General features: G+C 41.1%; 1 protein-coding gene across 1 annotated transcript; it reads left to right on the forward strand.

Moving 5' to 3' along the window:
• The first annotated feature begins 1,142 nt into the window (after window positions 1–1,142).
• hyou1 (hypoxia up-regulated 1) lies at window positions 1,143–26,162 on the forward strand. Its single transcript, XM_055660579.1, has 25 exons — window positions 1,143–1,278; window positions 4,365–4,451; window positions 5,000–5,093; window positions 5,175–5,253; window positions 6,733–6,887; window positions 7,399–7,475; window positions 7,629–7,810; window positions 8,185–8,300; window positions 9,837–10,023; window positions 10,503–10,637; window positions 10,944–11,026; window positions 13,040–13,172; window positions 13,601–13,785; window positions 15,719–15,857; window positions 16,218–16,278; window positions 17,010–17,092; window positions 18,023–18,211; window positions 18,669–18,850; window positions 19,594–19,681; window positions 20,687–20,809; window positions 21,385–21,518; window positions 21,778–21,862; window positions 22,541–22,814; window positions 23,274–23,390; window positions 23,911–26,162. The coding sequence occupies exons 2-25, from the start codon at window positions 4,379–4,381 to the stop codon at window positions 23,967–23,969; spliced, it is 3,033 nt and encodes a 1,010-aa protein (XP_055516554.1). The 5' UTR covers window positions 1,143–1,278; window positions 4,365–4,378; the 3' UTR covers window positions 23,970–26,162.
• The last annotated feature ends 1,601 nt before the right edge of the window (window positions 26,163–27,763 follow it).

Below are 27,763 nucleotides of genomic sequence, written 5' to 3' on the forward strand. Positions count from 1 at the left end.
CTTTTGTAACTTATTTGCCCCACATTGAAGTAGCACATGGGCAGTAAGGTTGGAGTGTACAGAGGGAACTGAATGGCTTATGCGGTATAGACGAATGCGCAGATTTATAAGGGAAATAAAACAAAAAACAAGATTGCAGGTAGACAAAAATACTGGAGAAACTCAGCGGGTGAGGCAGCATCTATGGAGCGAAGGAAATAGGAAACGTTTCGGGTGTGAAGAAGGGTTTCGACCCGAAATTGTCTATTCTGATGGGGATGATCAGCCATGATCACACTGAATGGCGGTGTTGGCTCGAAGGACCGAATGTCCTCCTGTACCTATTGTCTATTCCTTCGCTCCATAGAGGCTGCCTAACCCGCTGGCAAATTCATTTCACTAGCACTTCATGTGCAGTGTGACGAATAAAACTGATTGTATTGATTGAGTTCCTCCAGCATTTTGTGTCTACCTTTGATTTTCAGGCATCTGCAGTTCCTTATGAAACATAAAACAAGATTGCCTCAGACTGAATTCTCCAAGATCACAGCTTTTTTGTAATATCCATTGAAAATCAATAGGGAACAAGATGCTAATTTCCGAGTATGAAAATGGTCATAACTTTTTTAATCCTTGAGATATGAAAGTGAATTTGGTGTCAAATTAAACTTATTGTTATGCTTTATCTGATGGGAACCTACCAGCCCCTCCCCCCGGTCCTCCCAGCCCCTCCCCCCGGTCCTCCCAGCCCCTCCCCCCGGTCCTCCCAGCCCCTCCCCCGGTCCTCCCAGCCCCTCCCCCCGGTCCTCCCAGCCCCTCCCCCCCCCCGGTCCTCCCAGCCCCTCCCCCCCCCAGACCAGTCCGGTCCTCCCAGTGACGTGGACCAGTGCCCCTCCCCCCGGTCCTCCCAGCCCCTCCCCCGTTGCCTCCCAGCCCCTCCCCCGGCTCCTCCCACCCCTCCCCCGTCCTCCCAGCCCCTCCCCCCCCCCCCCCCCCCCCAGACCAGTCCGGTCCTCCCAGTGACGTGGACCAGTGAGGACGTTGCCGGGCTGCGCGTGTCCGGCCCCGCCTCCCGGGACGTGGCCCAGTCAGCGCGCGTGTTGGCGGCGAGCGCTGACGCGGACCAACTGGAGGCGGCCGCGTGCGCGCGGGGGCGGCGGAGCCGGTGTTGAAGGGGGGGGGAGAGAGAGAGAGAGTGGCACCGGCACTGGACACCGGCCCACAGCGCGCGCCTCCGGACCCGGACCACGACCACAGTGGGTGTGAGGGAGAGCGGCACCAACACCAGCACCGTTACAGGTACAGGCCCCACACTGGACCACAGCCGGCGTGAGGGGAGGGGGAGAGGGAGAGAGACCGAGAACGCGGCGGTCACAGGCCCGGAGCCCCGCACTGACCGAGCCGGTGTGAGGAGGGGGGGAGAGGAATGGGACCGCCAGAGGCCCACTGACTGTGTGAGGGGGGAGAGAACGAGCATCGAGACGGTCAGCTACAGCCGGTGTGAGAGGAGAGGAGAGAGGGGGGCAGCACCGAGATCGTCCGGCTCTCCCGCCCGCTGCCCACGCCGGCACTGACCCACCGCCGGCACTGACCCACCGCCGGCACTGGGCTGCCACACAGAGAGTGAGGGGGGGGAATCACAAGGCCTGATCCCATCTCCTCCCCAAGTGTAGAAGCAGTATTAGGCCATTCGGCCCATCGTCTACTCCGCCATTCATTCATTCATGAGTGAAGGTAGACAAAAATGCTGCAGCACATATGGAGCGAAGGAAATAGGCAACGTTTCGGGCCGAAACCCTTCTATCTCTCCCTCCTAACAGACCAGACGGCTCAACTAATCCATGCCAAACAAGTTGCTCAATGAACTAGTTGCCTGCACCTGGCCCATATCCTTCCAAACCTTTCCTACACATATACCTGTCAAGATGTTGTATTGTAAAGGTATCGAACACGACAGATATATTTTTAAATGTAATAAATTGTTACCCCCTCCCCCTCACTTCCCTTGTAGGCACCACCTCTGTGAGGAAAAAGTTGCCCTCGCATTTCCTTTAAATTATTCTACCTCGCATCTTAAACGCATGCCCTCGAGTTTTAGATCTGCATACCCGTGATGTCGCTGATGATTTTAGACTAAGGTCACTCCTCGGCCTTCTCCAGGGAAAAGACAAGGGATGCTATGCTTTATAGGAAAATAGGGTTAGTCTAATTGAGCATAAAGGTCAGCATGGGTCTGGCAGCCTGAAGTGCCGGTTACAATGCTATATGACTCTATGACGTGCTAATTTTGGAAATTGTGGCCTGCATTTCTATGACACTAATATCTATCGAAAATAGCAATGGGTGTACTGTCTCATAAAATGCATAATTCTGCCTTTCTTCATGTGTGAAACCGCCCTTAACTGTAACTTTATGTCCATTTGTACTTTTAAAATTTGCATTAATTTTTCTTGCCTGCTTTTAAAAAGGACCATATCAAATGTCTCCTGAACATTCACAAATGAAGCTTGCATTATTTTGAACTTTCTCTGTAGTGGCATCAACAAAATCTCCATCTGGGTTGAACAAGTTAATGCTGTGCCCCCGTTTTAAATTTGAGGATTTCTCCAAATGAATTCCGTTTCTACCTGCCTTCTGTCCCCTTACCCCGATTATTGATTTTGCAAGCTTCCCAAATAGTATTGATAAACTGACCAGCTATTAACTGACCTGAATGGTTTGGCCATGCACCTTTTTGAAACAAAATGTATAACGTAGGTTGCATCCTAGGCGAAGAGATGATTGAAGAATTGTGTCATTTTTATATAACTTTGGGAGCATGCCAGTTATCTCCGTAACCTATCCACTTCAAGCATGCTGGACTTTCTGCTACTTCCTGTATTTACCTACTTTGGTGGATTGGAACAATTGCTTGATAATGGAAGGAAAAGAAGGAACAAGGAAAGAGCAAACAGACTGCTGTTCTGGGAGGATTTGAATGTATGCACACAAGATTGAAAATGGGTAACATGACATGCTAACAGCAGGTTAAATATCAGTGAAGGTGGGGCATGAATAAACCTGTCTGAATGTGCATACAATATGCAGTTAAAAAGCAAAGACAGGTTCTCAAGTCTGCTGATGGAGGATCTGTTTCCATCACTATCCTCCTTGGGCTGTCCTGTGGGCTGAGGAAAACTTGCTTGCACACCATATATGAGGAATAAGAATGTAAGTTGGTAGACAGTGGGCCATTCACTCCCTTGTGCTTGATTCAGATTCTTTTGGATCATGGATGATCTGATGTTCTTCAAGTCTACCTGCTTGCACTTTTCCCTCTAAGTCTTGATTCCCTTTCTGATTAATGATCTATCTCAGTCGTCAATATATCCAAAGACTCTTGCCACTGCATTTTCCTATAGAAGTGAGTTCCGAAGACAGTTAATTTTCTGGGAATAAATATTTCTTATCTATTTTAATTGGGTGCTCCCTTAGTCTAAAACTATGTGCTCTATTTGTCTCCATATAGTACTGCTATGTATTTTTGACAGTGTGAGCCCATCATCCAATGGCAAGGGCAAGTGATAAGATTTACTGCGCAGAATTGTAACACGAAAACATGATCGCGGCCACATTTTGTTAACACCTTCCACTCCATATTTCATTCTCCCGTTCTCTGTCCCCCGAACCCTTATGGCCTTGACTCGTGATCGCCTGTGCTCAGTGTCCCTGACCTGATGATTTTCCTGCCTCACTGCCCTCCATCCCTCAATAACTCTCCAGCTGCCTGCTCACTCCCAGAGTGAGGGTTCTCCAACAGTCACCGTGAATGAATAGGTTTATTGGCCAAGTATGTACACATACAAGGAATTTGCCTTGATGCTCCGCTCGCAAGTATCAACACGACATACAGTAACAATTAAGAATGACACATAAAACATTAAACATTAATAATAAAACAGTATAGTTTAAACGTGAATAAAATCAAATACCAGAGCAAAAGGAGGCTTCAGACCTTTGGTTATTGAGTAGAGCTACTGTTCGTGGGGAAAAAAACTTTTTATGTCTGGGTGTGGCGGCTTTGACAGTCCGGAGTCGCCTTCCAGAGGGAAGTGCTTCAAAGAGTTTGTGGCTAGGGTGAGAGTGGTCAGAGATGATCTTACTACATTGGTAGTACCCTGTATCTGTGTCCCAAGTGCTCTGGCATTTGTGTAAATGCTACATGGCTCTTGATATGTTACCTATATGATCAGAGTTGTCCAACTTTTATGTCATGTTTGTGTTGTGTAAGTATGCAGTATGGATGGCCAAGGGGTTTTGTAATGCCACAGGATCTGTTAACATAAATACATTTAAATAAAACTGTTGATGGTCTGTGAGTTTGATCTTTAACTTGCCCCCTGCAGGTGACCCTTTTGCAATGTACAGAAAGATGGGACTGCTGATCTGGGTTTCGGTGTGTTTTACACTCGCTCACGTGGCCTTACACACAGGTATGTCCAACTTGGGTTTAATTCACTCGTGCCATTGTTTTTATAAGTTTCTAAGCATTTAATATCCATCACTGGGGTGAATTATCTTATGGAGTAAGGTTGAACTTTATGCAAAGTATAGTTGAAGGTGTAATATCTATAACGCGTGATGCCCACATTTATATAATTCTGTCATGAAATGGCTCGGATAGATGTCTTTGTACGTCTAACGTGACATGCTAACAGTAGATTGTCCTCCCCATCAGGGATGATGAATAATAAGCAGAACATTGAGTTTTTAATCTCAAATTTTTGTTAACGCTTTATCTATGTGTGATGTTTTGTAGTATTCCTAGTTGTTGATGGATGTGGAAAATATTAGATACATTTGCATGTTGAGCAAGCTCCAGGCTTCTTCCTTGGTCATTTTTCCCTTTCTCACAATGAAGATCACCCTGTAAGGGGATGCTCATTGTGAATTAATACTAATTCTAAAAATTGATTCTTCTCTGCCTTTTCAGTTGCTATTGAATGTCTGCCTGACTGGTTTTGTGCTCCTCTTTATACAGATTCCATGGCAGTGATGTCAGTTGATTTGGGCAGTGAATGGATTAAAATTGCCATAGTGAAACCAGGTGTTCCAATGGAGATCGTATTAAACAAGTATGTGTAACTGACTTAATTTAACTCCCAAGTATATCTAATTTGAGCCATAATAGTACTGAGCCTGTTTTGTTGTTGCAGGGAGTCAAGAAGGAAAACTCCAGTTGCTGTTGCTTTAAAAGAAACTGAACGGCTTTTTGGGGACAGTGCAGTGGCTATGGTGAGATCTTCGTATATCTGATACTTACCCAAAAATTAAACAGTGCACGTAGATCTATATATATTACAGAACACATTTCAATGCTGCATTCAGATCATTCAGTTTCCTCTTTACCTACTCCATGCCGGATGCACCTGTAGAATGTGATGGCTTGTTGAGTTTTATGTATTATGCATCCCTCTTTTATACCTTGCTTTCATAGCCGTTCTTCCATAGAAATTTGAGATGGTGTGGATGAATTGTTAATGCTGAGTAAGCTGACAAGAAACAAACAATTTTCAACGCTATCCAAGTTCCTCCTAAAGTGCATCAAAACCAATTTTGTACAGATATGTTTCATTGAGAGTCATCTGTTTTGTAATTCAATCAGCTGTTATCTTCTATAATAAAACAGAAAGTACTGGAAATGCTCAGCAGGTCAGGCAACAACTGAGGAAAGAGAAACACAGTTAACATTTTGGTTCACTGAGTTTATTATAGATGTTTCCAGCATTTTCTGTTCTTATTTCAGACTTCCAGCACATGCAGCTAATTTTTTTGATGGGCTTTATTTGCTGTTTCTGCACCAACCTTGTGAATGAATGGCAACAATGATTTTAAATTTCAGTGAGTGAGGCAGATATGTGCATTCAAAGTAGTGGTGTGTATTTCCATATTTGTTAATTGGGCTTTGAGATGTCATTAGTTTGTAGTTTAGAGATATAGCGCGGAAACAGGCACTTCGGCCCACCGGGTTCGCGCTGACCAGCAATCCCCGCACATTAACACCATCCTACACCCACTAGGGACAAATTTTACATTTACCAAGCCAATTAACCTATAAACCTGTACGTCTTTGCAGTGTGGGAAGAAACCGAAGATCTCGGAGAAAACCCACACAAGTCACGGGGAGAACGTACAAACTTATTTTTTCACACAGAGAGTGGTGAATCTCTGGAACTCTCTGCCACAGAGGGTAGTTGAGGCCAGTTCATTGGCTATATTTAAGAGGGAGTTAGATGTGGCCCTTGTGGCTAAGGGAATCGGGGTATGGAGAGAAGGTAGGTACGGGATACTGAGTTGGATGATCAGCCATGATCATATTGAATGGCGGTGCAGGCTCGAAGGGCCGAATGGCCTACTCCTGCACCTAATTTCTATGTTTCTATGTAACTCCGTACAGACAGAACCCGTAGTCAGGATCGAACCCAGGTCTCTGGCGCTGCATTCACTGCAAGGCAGTAACTCTACCGCTGCACCACCATATTTGTACATTGGGCTTTGAGATGTTATGTTACATGATTTGCCCAAGGTCACCACAGGTACATGGCAGAGAGTTTGATAGATTTTTCCTTTGTACATTAAGTATTAACATTCTATATGATTTGTGCTGGTAAGATTTGGGCTTGATGTCTAACCAGTGTATGATTCACAGCCTGAGGTGCTGTACGTGTAGGCTATGATGAATGGTCTAAGCTGGGTTTTGGTTGCAATCCACAGTCAGCGAAGAATCCAAAGGTTGTATTCCGCTACCTCCAGAATCTCTTGGGAAAACTGTTAGAAAACCCACAAGTGGAGCAGTACAGGAAACGTTTTCCCGAGCACCGGCTGGTGGCAGCCGAGCCACGAGGAACTGTTCTCTACAAAGTGTCTGAGTAAGTATTAGAAACATAGAAAATAGGTGGAGGAGGAGGCCATTCGGCCCTTCGAGCCAGCACCGCCATTCATTGTGATCATGGCTGATCGTCCCGTATCAATAAACCGTGCCTGCCTTCTCCCCATATCCCTTGACTCCACTAGCCCCTAGAGCTCCAACTAACTCTATTCGCTCTTCACAAATGAGTAGATTTCCTTGCTATTGGTGTCTGACAAAGGGCTATCTAATGGCGTGACAAATTGGTGCAGTTTGTCTCGATCTGACTCTTACATTTAATTTGCTTACTTTTGAATGGTATCCTAAGCATTTTCTAATCGCTAACACTGCTTTTACCACTGCAGAACACACATCTGCTCATCTTAATCAATTTTCATAATTCTGGGATACGATTGTGTAATGATTACCTGCTCAAACATTATTGGTTAGATTCTAAGAATATTTTTTTGTTTTATCATGGTTTTAACTATTTCCCACTAAATATTTAACTATTTTTGTGTTTTTATTTCTAGCGAATTATATTATTCACCTGAGGAATTATTGGGGATGGTTCTGAATTACTCAAGAATTTTGGCTCAGGATTTTGCAGGTGGGTCTGATTTTTATTTTTCTCCCTGCTACTAGAATTTAGTTTCCCCCGAGTTGATAATTAAGGTCCGTGTTGATTCTGACATGACATTGACCTAAAATTGGAACTGCGTTTCTCTGATGTGCAACGGTATATTCCTTCTTTTTCCTGCAGAGCAACCAATTAAGGACCTGGTGATCACAGTGCCTGTCTTTTTTAACCAAGCGGAAAGGAGGGCAGTTGTACAAGCTGCTCAGATGGCAGGCCTCAAGGTCCTTCAACTCATCAATGATAACACAGCTGTAGCCCTGAACTATGGTGTGTTTCGGAGGAAGGACATTAATGCCACAGCCCAGGTAAGGTGGAGTACAAGTGCCAAGAATCAACGTAAGCGCTAATGCAAATGGAAATTTATTTTGAAGTTACTATTTTTGAGTAGACAATGAGGAAATATAGGTTGCAGGATGTGGTTTGTAGGCTAATTAGCTTCTGTAAATTGCTTTAGTATGTAGGATGTGAAACTGGGATAATATAGAACTATTGTACAGGTGATTGATGGTCAATGTAGTTTCAGTAGTTCAAGGAGCCTGTTTCCATGCGGTAAACTAAACTCAATGATTGATATAAAATGGAAAGTTTTGCCTGCTGGAATGAAGCCAACCAGATAATTTTAGATTATTTTTATCTGTGAAACATTAAGGCCTAAAGCTGACATCTGTTGCTTTTCCAGAATGTGATGTTTTACGACATGGGGTCGAGCAGCACCACTGCCACCATTGTTACTTACATGACGACAAAGACAAAGGATTGGGGAACACAGCCCCAGCTCCAGATCAGAGGGATCGGGTAAATTTCTATTTTCAATGACTATTTTTAATGGATGTTACACACAGTACAATGAAGAGTAAATGTGGGCTTTGTATGAGGGTGGTATTCTATGAAAAAGTCATTGTGAAGACTGCAGCTTTAGCAAGGTTGATTGGCAGACATGGGGCGGAAGATTGCAATCTTCACCTCTGTTTCGACGAATGCACAATCAAATAAGATCAAATAGAACAAGTTGTCCTACAACTTTAGGCTGTGCACGCCATATGCAAGAAGAGGAAGATTGGCATACATGAGGAGATGGGGACTGACTAGCTACTTTTGAACCATTTTAAAAGAAGGCAGTAAAGAGTGATGGATTATTGAACAAATGGTACTTGTTGAACTATAACCCCAGTAGGGTTGATTTATTTGTGAACATGAAGATATCCCTGAATTGAATAGTTTGCAATTGGTTAGGTTCTATCTAGGAAAAATAACTGGTGGATGGGGAAAAGCACTGGAGTGTGGAATGGCTGAGACTGAAAACATAGGTAGCTTAACTAGTCTCCCTCTTCGATAGAAGCTGAAGGCTTTGTTGGACAGGACATCCTTTTCAACCCTAAATTGGAAACTTTATTTTTGCATCAATTCGGACTCACAGCGTTTAGAATTTCACCTTAAGTTTCATAGTCATAAATTACAGGAAAAGTCATTTTGCAAGATGATGTCCACTCAATTTGTGCAGTAATCCTATTTCTGTTTCATTTAGTCCATTTTTCTGCCTCAGTAACAGTATGGTAAAAAGATTCCATGTTCAAGTAACATAATATATTAGAACAGATGTTTGTCTTCATTTGTCAGACGTTTAACTGACTTCCTCAACCTTGTTCCCATTTTAATCATCTTAATTGTCAACAGGGTGTGATACATCTTCCACTCAATCCCATCCCAGTCACAAAAGTTCTCAAAAACCAATGGCTCCCATCTTCTAAACTTTTCCAACTGCTCTTCATTGAGTAGCTGCCTGGTTAAATTGGTAATTACGGCTGATGTTTTAAATTAAGCTTCATGAAACAATACACTGCATAGTTCTAAGCCAGGAATCCATATTGTTATGAGTTGGCTTCAGGTGTGCAAGATCAGGAGGCAAATTGGGTATCTAGATTAACTATAAAATAATTATGACTATAATAACTATAAAATAATTCTGTGCCACAATGAGAAGTAGATGGATAATTCGATTTTTTTTAAATTCAGTATTAGTTAATTTCCTGTTGGTCTTGCTTGATTGCATTATAAAGTGCAATATCGGACTCTCATACAATGTGTTTGATATGCTGTGAAGTACGTTTTAAATATTACAATTGTAATGTGGCAGAAAATTTATATCGACTGCAGAGAACACAATTTGGACGGAGAGGAGCAGTGGACAATGGTGACTTTGTTTTCAGCATTCTCTCTAAAAAGAGAACGCTTCTGTACAATTTCTCAGTACCATGCAGAACTCTCAACGTGTCAACACACTGGAATATCAGCTGAAGTTGAAACGTTTCCTTTTTTATTCTTGTATTTCAGTTTTAATCGAAATCTGGGTGGACATGAGATGGAACTACGCCTGCAGGATCACCTTGCCAAAATCTTCAATGGAAAAAAGCAAACATCCAAAGATGTTCGTGAGCATCCAAGAGCAATGGCCAAGTTATGGAAGGAAGCAAATCGTGTGAAAACGGTACTAAGTGCAAATTTCGATCACACAGCACAGGTAAATATGCTAGTATTGCTGCCTCTTGAACTCATGCAGGACTTCTTATTATCCCCAGTTTAAATGTTTTGTGTTTCTTTTATACATGGTTTCTTTTATAATGGTATATGGACACACTGATCTGTGTTGTAGTAAATGCCTACTTTGTTCCGTGTGCTGAAGCAAAGCAAGAATTTCATTGTCCTATCATGGACACATGACAATAAACTCACTTGAACTTGGTATAAGTATTGAAATCTGTTGGAGGAGCCCATTCAAATTGTAATGCTTATATGATAGATTTAAATAATCAGTTCAAAATTCTTGCTTTGACCGTGTAATATTACTAGTCTTTTGAAAATGCTGTTGGATACGTTTTCATCACCCGTTAAATATAACATGCTATGTGAAACATTTTTATCTCACCTCTCTTTTCAAGTTAGGTTAAATCGATCCAACATTGATTGAATTTTAAAAATTCTTCTTTCATTTCCTTATAGGTCGAGGGACTACTTGATGATATTGACTTCAAGGCCAAAGTAACAAGACAAGAATTTGAGGAGCTTTGCAGTGATTTGTTTGAGAAAGTTGCAGACCCTGTACATCAGGCCTTAAGAATAGCTGAGATGAAAATGGTGAGTGCTTCTAAATAAATCAGGAATGTGTTTGAAATTTAAGCTTGTGTGTTTTTGGTTTAGTTCATTTAATGTCCCTCTTTTTCAGTGGTAACCTACTTAATGTTCTCCCAATGGAATTGGTGTAATTGCCATGTAACAAGTCAAGGGGACCTGAACTATTTATCCCTATGCATAGTATCAATGCTCAGTCCATTTAAAATGCAACTTGTACGTAGAATAATTTATCATGGGTTCCTTAGTGCAATGTCCCAGTTGAATCTGACTTTTTTATGCTATATTTTCTGAAAGGATTCTTTCTTATAGGAAGACATTGATCATGTGATTCTGGTGGGTGGAGCAACACGAGTTCCTAAAGTACAGGAGGCCTTACTAGCAGCTGTTGGAAAGTAAGAGTTCCATTTTTCTCTTTGACGTGGTGTGAGTTTCCGTCTTATCTTTGTTTCTATTCTCTGTATGAATATCCTCCTTTTGATAAGTTTGCATTGGTTAAGGAGAGGCAGCATGACCAGTCTAACCAGAATAATGAGGTAAAAGGTGGTTGATACATAGATACATAGAAAATAGGTGCAGGAGTAGGCCATTCGGCCCTTCGAGCCAGCACCGCCATTCAAAGTGATCATGGCTGACCATCCACAATCAGTACCTCATTCCTGCCTTCTCCCCATATCCCTTGATTCCACTAGCCCTCTATCTAACTGTTTTTTGAAAGCGTCCAGTGAATCGGCCTCCACTGCCTTCTGAGACAGCGAATTCCACAAATTCACAACTCTCTGGGTGAAAAGGTTTTTCCTCATCTCAGCTCTAAATGGCCTTTCAAATGTGCCGCTATTACACCTTTAATAATTGACTCCAGCATCTTCCCCCACCACGAATGTCAGGCTAACTGTTCTATGATTCCCTGCTTTCTCTCTCCCTCCTTTCTTTAAAAGTGGGATAACATTAGCTACCCCCCAATCCACAGGAACTAATCCAGAATCTATTAAACATTGGAAAATTATCACCAATGCGTCCACGATTTCTAGAGCCACCCCCTTGAGTTCCTCCGTCACCCTAGATCCAGGGTCCCCTAGTACGTCTGGGAGATTGTGTTTTCCTTAGTGAATACAGAGCCAGCGTACCTGTTCAACTCATCTGCCATTTCCTTGTTCCCCATAATAAATCCACCTGTTTCTGTCTTCAAGGGACCCACATTTGTCTTAACTAATCTTTTCCTTTTCACATGCCTAAAGAAGCTTTTACTATCCTCCGTTTACTACCCTCCATATACCTACATTTGGTGCATTTGTACTTTAAAACATTATGAAAAAACATATAATTGATCTGTTAATAAAATGTAAGTTCATTGCATATAAAGTGTACCAGCAGTGTGGGTAAAAAAAAAAATTAATGCCATGGAAAAAAATTGAAGTTTTTGGATTGGTTAATTTTCATAATTTATTTGGACAAGGTTCCTCATCGGCATTATTTACTTGGGTTTGGAAAAGTGGTGCAATACTGACGTTTGTAACTGACACTAAATTTGAAAGGTAAAGCTTCCTGGACAAAATTTGTTTTAGGTTGGATACCACAATTAGGGAGGAGGTGCCTTTGAAGATGTGTAAGAGACTAGTTCCAAAGATGAATGGTTTAGTAATGTGATTGATTAGACTAGAGAAACTGAGATTGAGAGAGAGGATTGGAAAGGAAAATGTTTAAAATTATGAAGGGTTTGGATAAATTAAAGAAACTAATTCAAGTGCCTGATGATGGATAACCATTGCAGGTCAATTGCTGCTGCCACAAGGCTGTACTGCTAGAAACTTGTAACTGATGTATCCATGCTACTTCAATTGATTGCCATCCTTGACCCTGTATTTGAAACACAAGTTCCAGATTCTGCTATTCTTTGTAAATTGCAACTTGATTTTCCTGCTTCCTGATTTTGTTCATAAATGGTATGGTTATCATTCTTTGTTTGTGGCAAATTATTTTCCGACATTTGATGTCATTATCTTTGAATACTTTATGTTAGATCATCCCTTAACCATTTAACAGCGGTGCTCACTGCTGGTTGGTGGCATACTGAAAGCTATTGTTTCATCCTACATGTGAACTATTTCTCCATCTTGATTATATTGTGGAAAGTACTTGAAACTCAAAGAGATTTGCATTGGTGTGGTGCTTAATTGGGGATTCAAAAGTAGATGTGTTCCCTTTCTACAGAATTTTCTTTAGAAAACTGGCAGTCAGTTGGTGACTTCAGTGTATTTACTATGCAGAAATGAACCTGTCCTCTGAATAGACCATAACATTGCCACCTATTCTTGAAAGAAAGTAGCAAGGTGGATGCGGTTGATGTGATTCCCTTTATAGTTTTTCTTGCTGTCTTTGTCAATATCTGTGTTTTTGTGTTTTTACAGAAAGGAGTTGGGAAAGAATATAAATGCTGATGAGGCAGCAGCAATGGGAGCAGTGTATCAAGCTGCTGCCCTGAGCAAAGCCTTCAAGGTCAAACCCTTCCTCATCCGTGATGCAGCCCTCTATCCTATTCAGGTACATCGTCTACAGGTGCAGCTACATACATCCACAGGAGTGTCTTAAGCACGTGTATGTGGATGGTTGCAATTTCAGTGGTGGAATTAAGTCATAAAAATCAGAAACTAGAATTAGATATTGCCCAATCAGTGCTGTTAACATAACTTGCAGTTGGAAACCTAATGGTGGGAGGAGGCCATTTTAGCACATTTGTGCCTGCATTAACTCGCCAAGTATAGCTGCTCTAAATATGAAATAAAGTGAACTGGAAGAAAACATTAAGAGTTTATTGGACACATCTGTTTCCTTAATACTTTAAATAAAAAAACCCATTCATGATTTTTTTTGCCTTGTCATAGCACCTGTCAAGAGATTTTTCACCCAGAATATGCGATTAGTCTGTGTTTTTTTCTTGGCTTCTTTAACTTTGGTGTTTTGCCTGGCAGGTTGAATTCACACGATCGGTTGAAGAGGATGGTGTAAAAAACATTAAACATAACAAGCGTGTGCTATTTCAGCGAATGTCCCCATATCCCCAGCGCAAAGTTATCACCTTCAATCGTTACACTGATGACTTTGAGTTCTTTGTTAATTATGGGGACATGGGCTTCCTCTGTGAACATGACCTCAGGTAATAATGGGAAGGAAGGTTGGTGACTTTAATGTGGAAGTTTTACTAAGGTATCTACAGTATGATCAAAGAATGTGGCAGTGAGACAACATCAACACGTCAAATTTGCCCACATAAAGTTTAAAAACATCACTTAAGCTAACTCGGTTCTCTCTACAGACATCAACAGTCCAGGTGTTCAAGCAGGTTTTGATATCACATCCTTCCTGTTATAGTGATCAGATGTGTACTCGGTATTTTAACTGTGCCTAACATGGTGTTCATGGCTTCAATTCAACATCTTGGCTTGTCAATGGTATCCCGTAAGCACAAGTTCACTAATCAGAACATGCCAGACACACTCGGCAGGTTAGATAGCTTGGTAGTTCGATGGAAACAGAATGGTATTGTTCCAGGTCAAAGATGAAACCAATGTCTTCTTGGTGATGCACTGTTAATGAAACACTGGTTGAAAGAGAGGGGGGAGAGAGAGAGATAAAAGCTGTGAAATGCAAGTCAGTAGTTGAAAAGAACTTAAACCAAAGGGAGAATGTTGTAAATGTCCAGCAGATCATGCAGTGTCAGGAGAGAGAAGAATTGAATTCATGTTGCAAATGGATAACGGCAACAGAGCTTACCAGTTCTGATACAAACAGGAAAGTTATCTGAATATCTGTTCTATCTTGGAGGTCATTAAACAGAACAAGATTCTGTTCCTTTGGATTTAGTATCCATTTTTCATGGTCTGTTTGTCCTCCACAAATGCATTACCTAGCACTTTTATCTAGATTGAACTTCATTGAATCTGACTTCTGTGGTATTGATTCAGTAGCCTTCATCTTCCTTCCTTACAATCAGCCACAATGCTATTTTGAAGCCAGCAAAGTTAATATTGGTTCCTACATGTATATGCAAATACAATACAAATTGCCTTTATTGTCATTCAAACAAACACAGGTTTGAAGAAAAATTTGTTCCCTGCAGTCATAACAGTAAAATAAACATAACACACAATCAGCACGGTTTCACACAAACATCCATCACAGTGAATCTCCAAACGCCTCCTCACTGTGATGGAAGGCAAAAGTTATCTCTTCCCTGTTCTTTGATCTTCTCCCGCGTCGAGGCGATCGAGGCTCCTGAGGTTAAAGCCCCCGGAGGGCGTTGGTAAGTCCTGTGGCCGATTAAGCCGCGCGGGGCAATGTAAGGCCCTGTGATGGGCTGATTCAAACCCCGCGATTCGGGGCGGGCGAAGTTGCCTTTGCGGGAGCTCTCGGAAATCAGTCTCCCACCAGGGACCTGCGAGCTCCCGATTTTACCGATCCACAGGGCCTGTGAATCCATGTGAATACAAAGAAAAGCAAAGAATACATGGATATGACAGGTTTGGAGGGATATGTACCAAGCGCAGGCAAGTGGGACTAGTGTAGCTGGGACATATTGGTCGGTGTGGGCAAGTTGGACTGAGGGGCCTGCTTCCACACTGTCACTCTATGACTCCATAACTTGGCACTATTCAGTTAAGTGTCATCTACAGCTTTTCAATATCAAAGCACTACACAACCATAAACTTTTGGGTCCAAAATTGTCTCAATAATATGTTACCAATCAATGAGTTGTATTTCACACATGGATGTTTGGGCAGATTATGACAGAAATTTGCACACTTGGCATGCAAATGTAAGTACATGAATGTCTTTCTCTTTATCTGTTAGGGAAAAATATTGCATAGGTCAATATGACAATTCTCTGCTCCATTTTTTAGATGTACCCCTGAATCTTTCATTTCTATCTACAATGAATAATTGGAATTTTAGTCCTAGTCTGAAGAATGACTTGCCACTTGTTATACTGCTCTTCTGAGTTGCTCATCTTATCACACTGAGACATTGCTTTTATACGTGTGGATATCTGGTAATGCACAAACTGACTTCCTGCTGTGTTTTCCATGCAGTATATTTGGATCATTGAACCTGACGACTGCTCGATTGAGTGGTGTTGGTGCGAGCTTCCAGAAGCATTCCAATGCTGAGTCGAAAGGCATTAAAGCCCATTTTAACATGGACGAAAGTGGAATACTGGCACTAGATAGGGTAAGTATGCACTGGGTCACTGGGCCAATTTACAATTGTCACTTTATAGCAGTTATCTTGGCTATGTTTCCATGATATGAATGAACTTGTATATATTTAATTAAGTATCTAGGACCTTTGAAAAACCAAAGAAGTGAACGGCAAATGTACTAAAAGTTAAAGCTCAAATGAGTACTTTGTACCTGACTATTAATTACACAGGGCCAACAGCAATGTCAGTTTATGGCTTTTTATTTCTAATTATTAACATGCGGCGAATAAACTGAATAACATTCCTTTTACCCCATTTGTAAGAAAATAAATGAAACCATTGGCTTGCTAGATTGAGTTTATTAGAATGACTATCCTTTTCTGGTGTAGGTAGAAGCTGTGTTTGAGACTATGCAGGATGGGGAACCAGAGGAAGAGTCGACCTTGACCAGTGAGTATTCAGTGAGCATCAATGACATCCCTGACCAGTGAACGCTGTATGTTCTTGCAGAGTCCAGTCTACTTTAGATGATAAACTGCTGATTGGAGGCTGGCATTTCTTAATTAAGAAGCTGACTTTGTGTTTGAAAATGTACTTTTTCTTAGTTGAGAGTAGTTAACAGAGCTTCATACTCCAGCTCCCCATTGCGACTGCTGTATCGCCAGGCACTCGCAAGGGCTACTATGACCATATAATTTGCATCATAAAACTGTTGTATAGCTTGAACCTAGATACAAGAAGAGAAGGAAACGGGAGGAGTGACCATGTTTTCACCACTCCCTTCTTTTCATAAATACCCATAACTGTTCTTGTACTACAAATCCACTTTTCCCCATCCAATTTTGATATATTTAAAGAGGTCAAGCAAATCACACAATTGTATTGTTTTTTTAAAAGAAGGATTGTTACATAGCGATTCCACTTTTGATTGTGAATAATGAACCAACCCCGTTATGGGTTTGGTTGTTCTGTATCCAACGGCTGAATAGACCAATATTTCTAGTCCATTGCTATTTGTTTAAGACTCCCACTGTAACCTATTGAACTGTGACCCTGCAAAGTCATGAGGATTGTAGGGATTCAAAAAGCACAGCCGCAAATAAAAGGTTTGTTTATTGTTGGAAGATTATCTTGTTTCTGGTGGCTGTTTGCAGCTTCTTATTGTCTGATCTCAACTGCAGAACTTGGAAACACAATTTCCAGCTTGTTTGGAGGTGGGAGCTCTGAAGCAGATGGGAAGGAGAATCTGACTGAATCTGTACAGGTAAGTGTGCACCTACATAAGTTTCTATCTTCTTGCAGCTGATGGGTGAAAACATTCATGAAGGTGAGAAGATTCTTGGTTTGGTTCTTGGTCTGAGATAGTGTTGAAACTGGGAAAGGATGTAACAAAGAAAAAATAAGCCTCGCTTGATCACTGGTGACCTCTGATGAAAAATGTGGGTAACGAATTTAGTGGTAGCCAGTTGATGTGCAAATTTAAGATAGAACATGAAAGCATTAGAACAGAACATCTGTGATGTATGCACCACTTTGCCTTGATGTCAACAGACAGGAAATATGACAAGTTAAATTATTACATAAAAATCTCACATTAATCATAGTGACTTTCTTCAGAGTCCAAAGTATACCTTCCATTTCAATAACTAGTACTTCTTTGGCAGACCCGTGTACTGAACCAATTTGCAAACTCTTGCCTTGGGCGGGGCATTGTTGGGTTGACAGTCTTGAGATGGTTTATTCCTTCCACTGGGTCTCCATGTGTTTCTGACAATGAGAGGGAATTCATTGCCACCCACATCTCCATCAGTCATGGGCCAGTAACCCCTTTCATTCAGTTTTCAAGGAGGCTTTATTTCTTATTTCCCTTAAAACATGGAGGTCAATTCAGCCCATTGAGTTCATTCCACTTTACAGAGCAATGAAAGAGCCTTCCATCTTTTGGAATGGGAAAGGATACTGGAGCATTTGGAAGAAATCCTTGCGGTCACTGGAGAACATGTAAACACTAAAGCTCTAGAGTGCCAGAGGTCAGGAATGAGCTCTGGTCAGCGGAACTGAGGGGCAGCTTGGCTGCAGACCTCTATTTAGCCATTCAGCTACTGGGTACTTGACAGTCACTTGAAAATAATTGGTGGAGGGCAGAAACATATAATGCTGCTGCTCCTGCTGAAATGTTTCTGTTTGTCCACAGGACGAAGAGGAAATCACAAGTAAAAGTGAGAAAGAAACACAGGAAGAGTTGGAGCAACTGATAGGTAAAGCGACATTCTCTGGACAGGACAGCAACCACCCAGAGGAACAAGACGATGAGCAAACTGAGGAGAAACAAACGGAAGAGACTAAAAAAGGAGAGAACAAATCTGAAAAGTCTGAAACTCCAGTAAGGACGTGTTATGCATTGAGCCAGATATTGCTTCAGTTTTCCGTTTCTAGATATGCATGTTATTGTGTTGCTTCGTAGCCATGGGGTGTTTCTCCCAGTGACAGTTCAATGTATGCAAGTCAAAGCTGAATCCCAACAGATTATCCTCGTGCACAAGCATCACCTCTCCAATTTTGTGTTCTACACTTAGATTCAAATTCCGCAGTAGAATGGGCAAAACGGGAGCGGGGTGCGTTTTAGTTGTCTCCACCCTTTGTGGGAATGCAGTTATCTCTGATGCATGTGTGTTCCCAAAGTGAAATTGTTTATTTGGTGACTGCAGAGAGGGTTTTTCTGTTGATTGTGGCTTTGATATCTGCTCGCTGTATTCACTGAGTGATTATGATTTTTGCTGTGAAGTATGTGCTACTGATTAGGTAATGACTCATTACATATTCTATTGTGTTTTGTGCAGAATGACCAACCAGATGATGCTGGGAAAGAGGAGGCGAAAGATCCGGAACTGAATAAAACTGAGGAGTTGCAGAAGCTGAAGGCACCTAAAAGGCTGAAGATTAGTGAGGATGTGACTGTCTATTTGGAAGTAAAGGACTTGCCTGATCTTTCACAAGATGAGATGAGTCAATCACAGAAGAAGTAAGGATGAATTGGTGTTTGAAGAGCTTTGAGGTCATTTTGCCTCAACGAGACAGCAAAAACAATTCACAAATATGCAAACATAGAAAATAGGTGCAGGAGGTGTCCATTCAGCCCTTCGAGCCAGCATTGCGATCATGGCTGATAGCCCCCTATCAATAACCCATGCCTGCCTTCTCCCTATATCCCTTGACTCCACTAGCCCCTAGAGCTCTATCTAACTCTCTGAAATCCATCCAGTGACTTGGCCTCCACTGCCCTCTGTGGCAGGGAATTCCATAAATTCCCTGCCACAGAATTCACAACTCTCTGGGTGAAATTTTTTTTTTCTCACCTCAGTCTTAAATGACCTCCCCTTTATTCTAACACTGTGGCCCCTGGTTCTGGACTCGCCCAACTTTGGCAACATTTTTCCTTCATCTAGCTTGTCCAGCCCTTTTATAATTTTATATGTTTCTATAAGATCCCCCCTCATCCTTCTACACTCCAGAGAATACAAGCCTAGTCTTTTCGACTCAATACAGTAATATTCCCATCTGTTTTAACTTGGTGAACATGAATTATTGACTACAGTGAGATTCTAAAGAAAGGTGATGCCTTGGAGCTTATTGCAGTATGACAATCAATTAAAGCCAGCCCAGTCAGTTATAGATATACCACACCATAAAGATGGCGAACACCCACTTTAACGCTGATTGCTTGCACTTTTTGCAGTCCCTCACTGCTGCTCTATTTTATTATAGGCTTCAGGATCTCACAGATCGGGACCATCAGAAACACGAGCGTGAAAAAGCAGCTAACTCATTGGAAGCTTTCATCTTTGAAACACAGGTCAGTATCAGGGCACTCATGATCCCGGCCAAATAAAACAAAAGAAAGGAGACACAAAATGCCGGAGTAACTCAGCGGGTGAGGCAGCATCTATGGAGAGAAGGAATAGGCAACGTTTGTCTGGCTTGTGCTTCGGTGGTGGAAAGATTGGTGGAAACAGGACCGTGACATGAACGCTCTTTCCTTGACCACATTATTGTAGGTGATATTGAGCGAGTGTTTGGTTTAAACATTTAATCTTAGACTGCAAATAAGTGATCTGGTAGCGTGTGGCAAAGCAACTTTAAAAAAAAAAAAAAATCTCTAATTAGTATCAGTGGTGCAGTGGGGTTGCAGGTTAATTGGCATCTGATAATTCCCCTTAATGTGTAGGAAGTGGATGGGAAAACATAGAACTAGTGTGAACTGGCGATCGATGGTTGACATTCACTCGGTGGGCCGAAGGGCCTGCTTCCATGCCTAAAACTAAAACTAAACATGTTCTTGTAAGGAAAGGGGATATGCAAAGGGAAAATAGTAACACATTTCAAATAGTTGGAATAATAACTAAAATTACATAGTGATAAATGTGCGATATCAGTAATTAAATTCTGAACCAGTTTCCGATTTGAGGAAGTAAACAGTGTGTTAACAGCACCTTTTTTTTGTATAACTTTTTATATTGAATGGTAGTGCCCTTTCTGTAATTGGTAAGCCATTAAATAATTAATCTTGATAAGAATTCTTCAGTCTTAAAACTGCTGTTGTTCCATTAAGATTTTAATTTGCCAGCTGATAGAAGTCTCTGTTCTAAGGTCTGATAGTTTAAGTTCCAGTGGCATTAGCAACAGGTTGTTTATTGTTACACAGCTTCAGGCCTCTGTGCCAGTCCAGCTCTGTTCCAATATTCAACTACATCAGCAAAGACCAGGTAACTTCTGTCCCTGGGAAGAATTAAATGACTTTTTTTTGTGGTTTGGATCTAATTTAATCCTGCAATAGCTGATCTTTATTGCTATTTTGCAGGACAAGCTGCACCAAGAAGAATATCAGCTGGTCTCCACTCCAGATGAACGTGACAAGATTTCTGGTAAACTTAGTGCGGCTTCCAACTGGCTGGATGAGGATGGATATACTGCCACTACAAAGGTTTAATGTCTTCTTTAGTTGCTTTTTAAATTCGGATACTGGTTAGTTAACCATCCTATTAACTGGCAGCTTTGACCCACAATACATTAATGTGCCTAGCACATGAAACAAGTGTGAGTCTTAGTTCTAAACTACAGCCTGATTTAATATTTATTTTGGTACCATGTTTTGGATACCATTTTGGATCTTGGATGTAGTCCTGTTCATTATTTAACAATGAGAAGAAAATTGAGGGGTGACGCAGTTAGTAGAGCTGCTGCCTCACAGCGCCAAAGTCATGGGTTAAATCCTGATCTTGGGTGCTGCCTGTGTAGAGTTTGTACGTGCTCCCTGTGACCCTGTGGCTTCCTCCGTGTCCTCTGGTTCCCTCTCGCTTCTCAAAACTGTGTATAGAAATTGCCCCAAGTGTATTGGGAGTGAATGCAAAAGTAGGATAACAGGTGATCAATAGACACAGTGGGCAGTAGAGCTTGTTTCCATGCTGTATCAATCAATTTGGTGTTGTACTTATTCTGTACATGGAGATATTAGACTGTACTGGGCAAAAACAATGAATTGTCGTTTCCTGCATTTAGGAACTGAAAACTAAGCTTTCTGAGCTACGCAAACTGTGCAAGGATCTCTTTTTTAAAGTAGAAGAGAGGAGGAAGTGGCCAGATCGCCTGGCCGCATTAGACAGCATGCTCAATCACTCCAGCATCTTCCTCAAGTGAGTATTGAAGTGAGGCAGGGAACTTCACTGGCCAGTCTTTTCATTTCTTTGATATTTTAATTAATTACTATTGGGGGATGGTTTCATGAGCATGTGTTCCTCCAAATCTGACCTCAGTTATCATTGAACATAAAACTATGTTTCCATCCTGGGGATAAAGATTCCGACTATGCCTCTCATCATTTTATGAAATTCTGTCAGACCTCCCTTTGACCTCTTTCTCTTTCTTATCTATCTCTTATGTTTGTGACTTCAGAGGAGCAAGTCTCTTACCAGAAGATGATCAGATTTTCACAGAAGTGGAATTAAACACTCTGGAAAAGGTCATCACGGAGACCTCTGTAAGTATAATCAAATCTCACTCTCACTGAAGACAGAGTTGCTAAACTGAGTGGATTCTGTTTGAGTTGAAAAATGTTTTCCTAGTTTATTCAGTCCTTGGAGTTTAATGTTCTACTTAAGTGGATGGAACTGCATGGTTTGTAGATTAATGACTCTCTATCAAAACCTTGAATTAATTTTCTTCCCGGCCAATTTTGGCAGCTGTGAAAATGTAGAGCTAATTTGTCCCAAATGATGATTGAAGGGATGCTTATTGATATAAATGCACATTTGTAGCTTCATGCTCCCTCAGCCCCTAAATTCACAGTTGCTATGGGTGAATGCTATGGATCTTGTTCTACTACATTCATGATCTGATGATCTTGGGAAGCTGGGAGAAGAAGTTATTCATGTAGATAACCAATGAGGACATACCAGGCTAGCCAAGCCGAGATTGTTAAACCAGCATTTTGTGTCTAACTTCGATTTAAACCAGCATATGCAGTTCTTTCCTCCACATGTGATAGAGGATGAACTATATCCAAAACTATATTCCTTGAAATGTCAGGAAAGGTTGATATGGATGATACATGATGTATGTAATATATACCAGACATATTCAAAGGCAAACTACATGAGATGAGATATCCTCATATATTCATTGATTGTTACACTTGATTTATAATTTGTTTATGCAGACATGGAAGAACACAACTGTAAAGGAACAGAATAATCTAAAGCCCACAGAAACGCCCGTCTTGCTCTCTAAGGACATAGAAGCAAAGCTGGCTCTCTTGGATAGAGAAGTCAAATACTTGCTTAATAAAGCCAAGTTTGCTAAACCCAAGCCACGGAAAAGTAAGAATACTACAACACAAGAAGCACAAAATGCAACGCAGGAGGAGAAGAATGCAACAGCCGCTGAGAGTGACAAGAATATACCACCTGTGAAAGAGACGGAGGAAGACACAGGTAAGCTCCTTGAAAAGGAGTGTGAGGGGGAGAAGAGCACTACTCAGTCTGGCAGGTGCTGAAGGATCAAACCTTGGGTTGTGTGGAGAAAGACCATGAATAAGATTCAACCCGTGTTTCCAGTAATTCAGGGAGCACAAATTATGAATTTAGTAAACAAACTAATGATCTTCCATCTCATTCAGCAGAGGAGAGAATTGAGAACAGAGTGTAATCGTGGGAAATTACAGTGGGAAATCGAGTTGAGTTGGGATTGAACATCAGTTTTACTGAATTATGGCAAGGAGCTTTTTGCTTTGTTCTTTGCCCTACTGATAAAGAACCTGAGCGAGAAATAACCATGCAAAGAGAAAAGCAAAAAATCAAATCTCATTGGGAATTTTAAGATTTTCTCTGACTTGCATTTATTTTGCACGAGCTGCAGTGACATTGACTAATGGGAATATTTCTTCACAACAGAAAGTAAAGAAGCGAAGCCTGGAGAGGCTCCACCTACAGCAAGCCCAACTGAAAAAGCCACTTCTGAGGGTGAGGAGGCAACATTACCAGAGCCAGTAGAGACTGAATCTAGTGAAGGTGAGGATCGGTTAGTTTTTGTGACTCTTCGTACGGGCTGGGAAGTTTTAGAGATTTGAGCAAAACCTGGACAAGAGAAATAAAAAAAATCTCAGTCAATATTCTCCTGTAAATGGAAAATCAACAAAATCAAGTGTATTTAATTGTCATATGTACCGAAACGGAACAATGAAGATTTTGCTTGCAGCAGCACAGGTGTTGTAAATGCAATACCAAGTAAATAACCTATAAACAAACAAAATAAAGTTCAATAAATTAATAAAAAACGATATAGGGCAAAGCAAAGTAACACAAAAGCCCGAAGTCCCTAGTGCAACCAAGGTTGTTTGAAGTTTAGTTAGTGTTTGTTGTGTTCAATTGCCTGGTGGTTGTTTGGAAGAAGCTGTTCCCAAACTGGAGGTCACAGCTTTCAGACTCTTATACCTTCCTCCTGGTGCCATATTATGAAATGGGAGTGTGCCCAGGGTGATGTGACTTCACAGTCGCGTATTTAATCATTTTCTTTCTTCCATTTTTCCAGGCACAGTTGAAAAGAAACCAGAAAGCAAGCCAGACAAACACCCTCCAGATGAGTTGTAACCCCTCCTGGGTCATTCACCAGCTCTATTTATATTACATTACTTTTTATGTAATGGACCACTTTGCCATAATTTAACAGACAATGAAATGTGATTGGATCAGAGGTGTACATTTTCCTTTTATAAAAAAAAAAAAGAACTGGATTTCCCTGTGACAGTCTTTGTTGAAGAGTTTTACTTGTAACACCAGGTACAGTTCAAACCACAATTACTGTAGTGGCCAGTAAGAGGCAGTGTTTGCAGGATGGATGTTAATGTTCAAGGGAATTTCAAAATAACCAAGTTGTTGGAAACCTAAGTGTATCTTTGTGTTCATTTAGTCTTTTTTTTTTACTGGTTATAAGTGGACTTATTGCACTGAATTGAATAAGTTAATATTACTTTAAATTGGAGTTGGGGGGGTGGGATTTGGTTGTGGACTTGGTGTGAAGCTGCATCATTAAATCAAAATCGAATTGCCCTGGAATTTATTCTATTCCTTGAAGACTTTTTTTTTAATGATCGGGAGGGGATGGTGGGATGTAATCATCTGACCTATGGTATGCACAGAATAAATGGAGTATTTTCCACACTCTTTGTAAAAAAAAAAAAAAAAACACCTGCTGATGGCTTGCATTATAGTGACCCGGGGACTCCAAATGTGTCCCCGACCAACCAATTAAATGTCAGGGGTCCTTTTAAAAAAAAATTAATGCAACTGGCAACTGTGGGATTCAAATAAACAAATGAATCCATAATTGTGCTGGGGAATTTGAGTTTGATGCCATGCTACAACTTCAATGGGTAAAGGGTGTCGGACTGGCATAGCTTCACTATTTATTCTCACCTTGCTGATTGAGTGTTGAGCGTTTGTTGTCTCTCTGGCCCCACCCCCACATATTCACTAATGAAAGATATAGAATCAGGACATGTAAAATAAATAGTTCAGCTAGTCGCCTTAATCAGTTCACAAGGCCTCTTGTCCACCAGGACACTTCACGTTGCCAGTTCATGATTTATTATGTAATACCAGTCTGACTGGGAGGTAAGTCTGTTTGGCAGAGGCTGTGGCATTCTGTGCCGAGTTACCTGCGTTAGGTTTCACAGGCAAAACTATGTTCATCTGTTTGCATTGAAGCATGATTTAGTCCTTGCTTACGGTTAATAGCTTGTAGCGACATTTTCTGTACAAATGTTGCTCTGCAGGTAAAACACGTGCTCCTGAATTATCCATCTTATTTGTTACTCCTAATTTGTTTTGTGAAACAAAAAGGATTTGAATAGTGGAATTTTAAAGACACATGTTTGGGTCTGATGTCTAGAATCTCTGGGTTGAACTTGACCTCCCAACATCTGATATTTCAGGACAGACTGTCAAAGTCGTGGTTTGCTGAAACTCCATTATATAATTACACGTGGCAGCAGAAAGATTTTTTCTCCTGTTTTTTGGTGCGGGAGTGCTGTCTTTTACCAGCTCTGAATAGTTTTATTTTGTGCATTGTTCTATTAAGCTGCTGTTTTTGGTCACAAACCTGTGTGTGTGTTTCTGTTTTGTGTTCAGAAATTAATTCAGTGTTGTTTTTGGACTCCACTCCAAAGGAAAATCAGTAATGCCCTATCCATCATCTTTCCATTATGGAAGGATGTGGTTTTCTTAAACTGCATCTAGTCTGTTGAAGGTGAGTTACTGGAGGCTGGTCTCCAGTTTAAATTTTCGGGAAATTTATCGTCCAACTAACAGTGTCGAGATGCCTCTCTAGTCTTTCTGCAATCCAGTTTCCTCCAAGCTGATGGCCTGAGAACTAATCGCACCAGAATAGAGGAGATGACCACTCTAGTGGGTTTGGACTGTACTTTCTGAAGTTCAGTGTTTCATCATTGTTTTATCACTGTTTTTGTTGTAAGTTAGATTATTAGTGGGTTTCCCCCATGCTCTTGGTGTTCTTGGAAGCATAATTTCAAAAAAATATTGAGAAAGATATTAGATCACCAGCTGATGATGCTGTGATGCGGTATAACTTGAACAATGGGGGTCAAAGTAAATTGGGACCAGTGATAGCACTTGTGGTTCTTGTCAATTAGATTGTTTCCGACTAAAGTTGGGTGCTGTTTCTGCACATGAATGTCTGAAAACAACCAGACTCATCAAGCACCCATTATGTTTATCTGCACTGTTCCCTCTCTCAATAAAATGATTTTTCTGAATTTGTTAGTAGCTGGCTGCACATTGTATCTTCTGTTCATAACTAAGCTGAGAAGATATCTTATCAGTGAGATTATATAATGCTCTCAATTTGGGCAGAATTGTTTCTTTTTGCTGACTCTTTGTTCTTCTAGCACGAGTTGTTATCCTGGGCTAGTTAATTCTAAGATGGTTTCAACCCATTAGGTTATCTAATTTGTAACCCATCATCTTATTAGGACTTTGGCCCAACTGAGAATCAAAGGCCTTGTGTGGGTTAACCTCGAACTGAGGTAAATCCGGCCCATCTGTCGAACATGTCCATGACGGCCCTCATAGTTCTCCATTACTGCATTAAACGGCTGCCTACTTCTGTGCCCTTGCTGTCTGGCCTGCCTGGAGTTCATCTAAAACATGTTTAATTGGCAATACTTGTGATCTGCTGCATCAGCACCATGGCAGATGTCCTGCTCTTTCAAGCAGCACTTGAATGTAAAATAGTTTGTATTAAAGGAGATGCTGGCTTTTTAGAACTAGTTCCTCAATGCAAGGTGGGGAAATGGGCAGAGTAGGGATGTATTTTGTCCAAGATTGCACATTCCTTTAAACGTATAACATTGGAAACGTTGTGCCATACACCTGACGCTAGAATGTTTCTTATTTATTACCGTTGTTAATAGTTTGGGCTTCAGTGCCAACTCTTGCCCATTAAGAAAACCTAACGTGGGCACGTGTTATTGACGTGTTTTTTGACTTGACTCACTTTCCAGGTATTTTTCAACTACTTCGGAACTACCTTGATTACCTAACCCCAAAGATCTTGGATTGTATTTCTAATTGCCTGCTACCCAAACAATAGCCAGTCTTCTCAGTTGCAAACAAAAATGCGTTAAATCAATTTGTGGCTGAAGGACCAGGTGATACCATCAGGTGTTTGGTGACTGAAGGCAAAAGTGATTAAGGACATATTGCCATCTGATTTAGAGTTGAACAACATGGCTGACTCACAGATATTATAACTACTTTGTCTGCTGAAGTGCAGAGTAATTTAAATGCAAAGCTTTCCTAAAACGTTTGAAATCTGCAAATACTGTTGTTTTGTTTTTCATCCAGCCACAAAGAATTGGTTCAATCCGCAATGCCACGTTCAAAATATCAGATGCAGCAGAAGGCCTCAGTTTGATCTGCCTGCATTATTAGTAATTCAGTGGAGGCCAGATAGCACTTGATGTGCAGATTGTTAACTGCTGGGAACAGTATATCCTTGCATAGATTTAATAGGTAACATGCATCTGAAAGTTCCAGCAATAAAGGCTTTAGTTTAAACTTGCAGTGTTGGTTTACTTTGTGTTTTAAAACTTTGAAGTTGTTGAGCTGAACATTTCGGCAGCTAAAGGTTATCATGTAACCGAACCTAAGCTAAAATAGTGCAATTCACAGGAAGCAAGACGTTCCAATAGTTACTGATCTACAAATTTCAATCTGATAGTCATCTACAAATCAACTCGAGCTGCTGCTGACAAGTATAAATCACTTGTCCTCTGTGCTATCACAATGCATAGAACATTTGCAACAAGATTGCTCATTTTAAATACTCATGAGTTCTGAAGATTGATATAATGGAGAATTGATCA

Source organism: Leucoraja erinacea, chromosome 32, assembly GCF_028641065.1.
Source record: "Leucoraja erinacea ecotype New England chromosome 32, Leri_hhj_1, whole genome shotgun sequence".
Taxonomy (NCBI): domain Eukaryota; kingdom Metazoa; phylum Chordata; class Chondrichthyes; order Rajiformes; family Rajidae; genus Leucoraja; species Leucoraja erinaceus.